The 1,605-nt window shown below is 64.5% G+C and overlaps 1 protein-coding gene across 1 annotated transcript in view; it reads left to right on the plus strand.

Annotated features, from left to right (window-relative positions):
- Positions 1-233, plus strand: part of SPEGNB (SPEG neighbor) — a 4,059-nt gene extending 3,826 nt beyond the window's left edge. Inside the window, exon 4 of the mRNA XM_075069844.1 lies at positions 95-233. Within this exon, the coding sequence (XP_074925945.1) occupies positions 95-233 (139 nt within the window). The remainder of the gene's footprint in view (positions 1-94) is intronic.
- Positions 234-1,605: the final 1,372 nt, after the last annotated feature.

Genomic DNA, 1,605 nt, shown 5'->3' on the forward strand with positions numbered 1-1,605 from the left:
TGCAGCTCCGGGGGGTTCGGGGCAGGTCGCAGGGCACTCCGGGTCTCTGGCCTGGGCACTCACCTGTCTCCGTGCGGCTGGCCCCTCTCCTCAGGGTGTTCTACGACATCGGCAGCAACTCGACCACGCTCACCATCAAGCGGGTGGCCGCGAGCGACGCCGGGAAGTACGAGGTCTTCGTGGAGAACAGCCTGGGCACAGACGAGTCCTTCGCCCGCCTGGATGTGCTCTGACCCCGCTGCTCACACTTCGCTGTCACCAGACCCTGCCAGCGCCTCCCGCACCCAGGGCTCAGTCCCCTGGCATGGACCCTGCTCCTGCCAGTGCCTCTCACACCCGGGGCTCGGCCCCCTGGCACGGACCCTGCTCCTGCCAGAGCCAGTACCTCCTGCACCCAGGGCTCGGCCCCCACACCAGCCAGCAGAGACCCCGGAGGGAGGCTGCCCCTGCCCTGGGACATGGGCCAGCTGTTAAATGGTGCCAGATCTGGCACAGCCACCAGCTCCCCGGGGCGAGATGGGTGGGGCCCTGGGCTCTGGTTCATCCCCCCCGAGGGCTCCAGGCTGCACCAGACTCAGCTCCGCGCGCTGCTGGGCTCAATAAAGGGGCTGCTGCTGTTGGGTTATGCGTCTCTGCTCCCTGCTGTGTAGCTCTGAGACGGGGTGGGGGGGCAGCACGTCCTGCCCCACGGCCCTCTGGCTCATCCTGCCCCACCTGCCAATAGTCGTCTGGCATGTTCCACCTCGCTATCAAATCCTGCCCCAGTCACACCAGGCCAGCCTCTCCCCACCACGCAGCTGCTGGTCCCTGCCCTTGGGACAAAGCCACTGACTGGGCAGGGACCCTCCTCCAGCACCGAGACCAGGTGCCATTTCCACAAGAAGCCTTTACCTGGCGCTGAGATGCAGTCACCTCTGGGGTGTGGCGTGGGGAGGGTCTGTTTGTACAAGGGTCCTGTCACAGAGTGTGGGGGAGTCAGGGCCCCGCACCCCGACTTCCTGCAAGTCACCGGGACTCTCAGCCAGGCAGTGACACAGAAAGTTTATTAGCCGACAGGAGCATAGTCCCAAGCAGGGCTTGTAGGTGTCACGGAGTCCGGCCCTGCACCCCTCTTCCTGGGACCCACAGTGACTTTTATCCAGCCAGTAAAACAGAAGGTTTATTGGACAGCAGGAACACAGGTTACAGCAGAGCTTGCAGGCACAGTCAGGACCCCTCCACTGAGTCCTTCTCTGGGTCAGGGTGCTTGGATCCAGCTAGGATCCCTTGATTCCTTCCCACAGCCCATTACCCAAACTGGCATTGCCTCTCACTTCCTCTCGGCCAAAAAACCCCTTTGTTCCTTCTCCTCCCCAGCAGCTCCCATTCCCCCTGCCGGCTCACATATTACACCTATGACTACCTGTCCCTCCTTACAACATCCTAGCTGTCCCGTTCACACAGACAGCCCTACTCCATCAACCGCTCCCCTTTCGGAACTAAACTGAGCGGTGTCACCCCCCCGCCCCCCCCCCCCCACCACCCCACCCCCCCTCCCCCCCCCCCCCCCCCCCACGCCCCCCCCCCCCCCCCCCCCCCCCCCCCGCTCTCCCAGTGACTCTGGGG

This window comes from Chelonoidis abingdonii, chromosome 10 (genome assembly GCF_003597395.2).
Source record: "Chelonoidis abingdonii isolate Lonesome George chromosome 10, CheloAbing_2.0, whole genome shotgun sequence".
NCBI lineage: Eukaryota > Metazoa > Chordata > Testudines > Testudinidae > Chelonoidis > Chelonoidis abingdonii.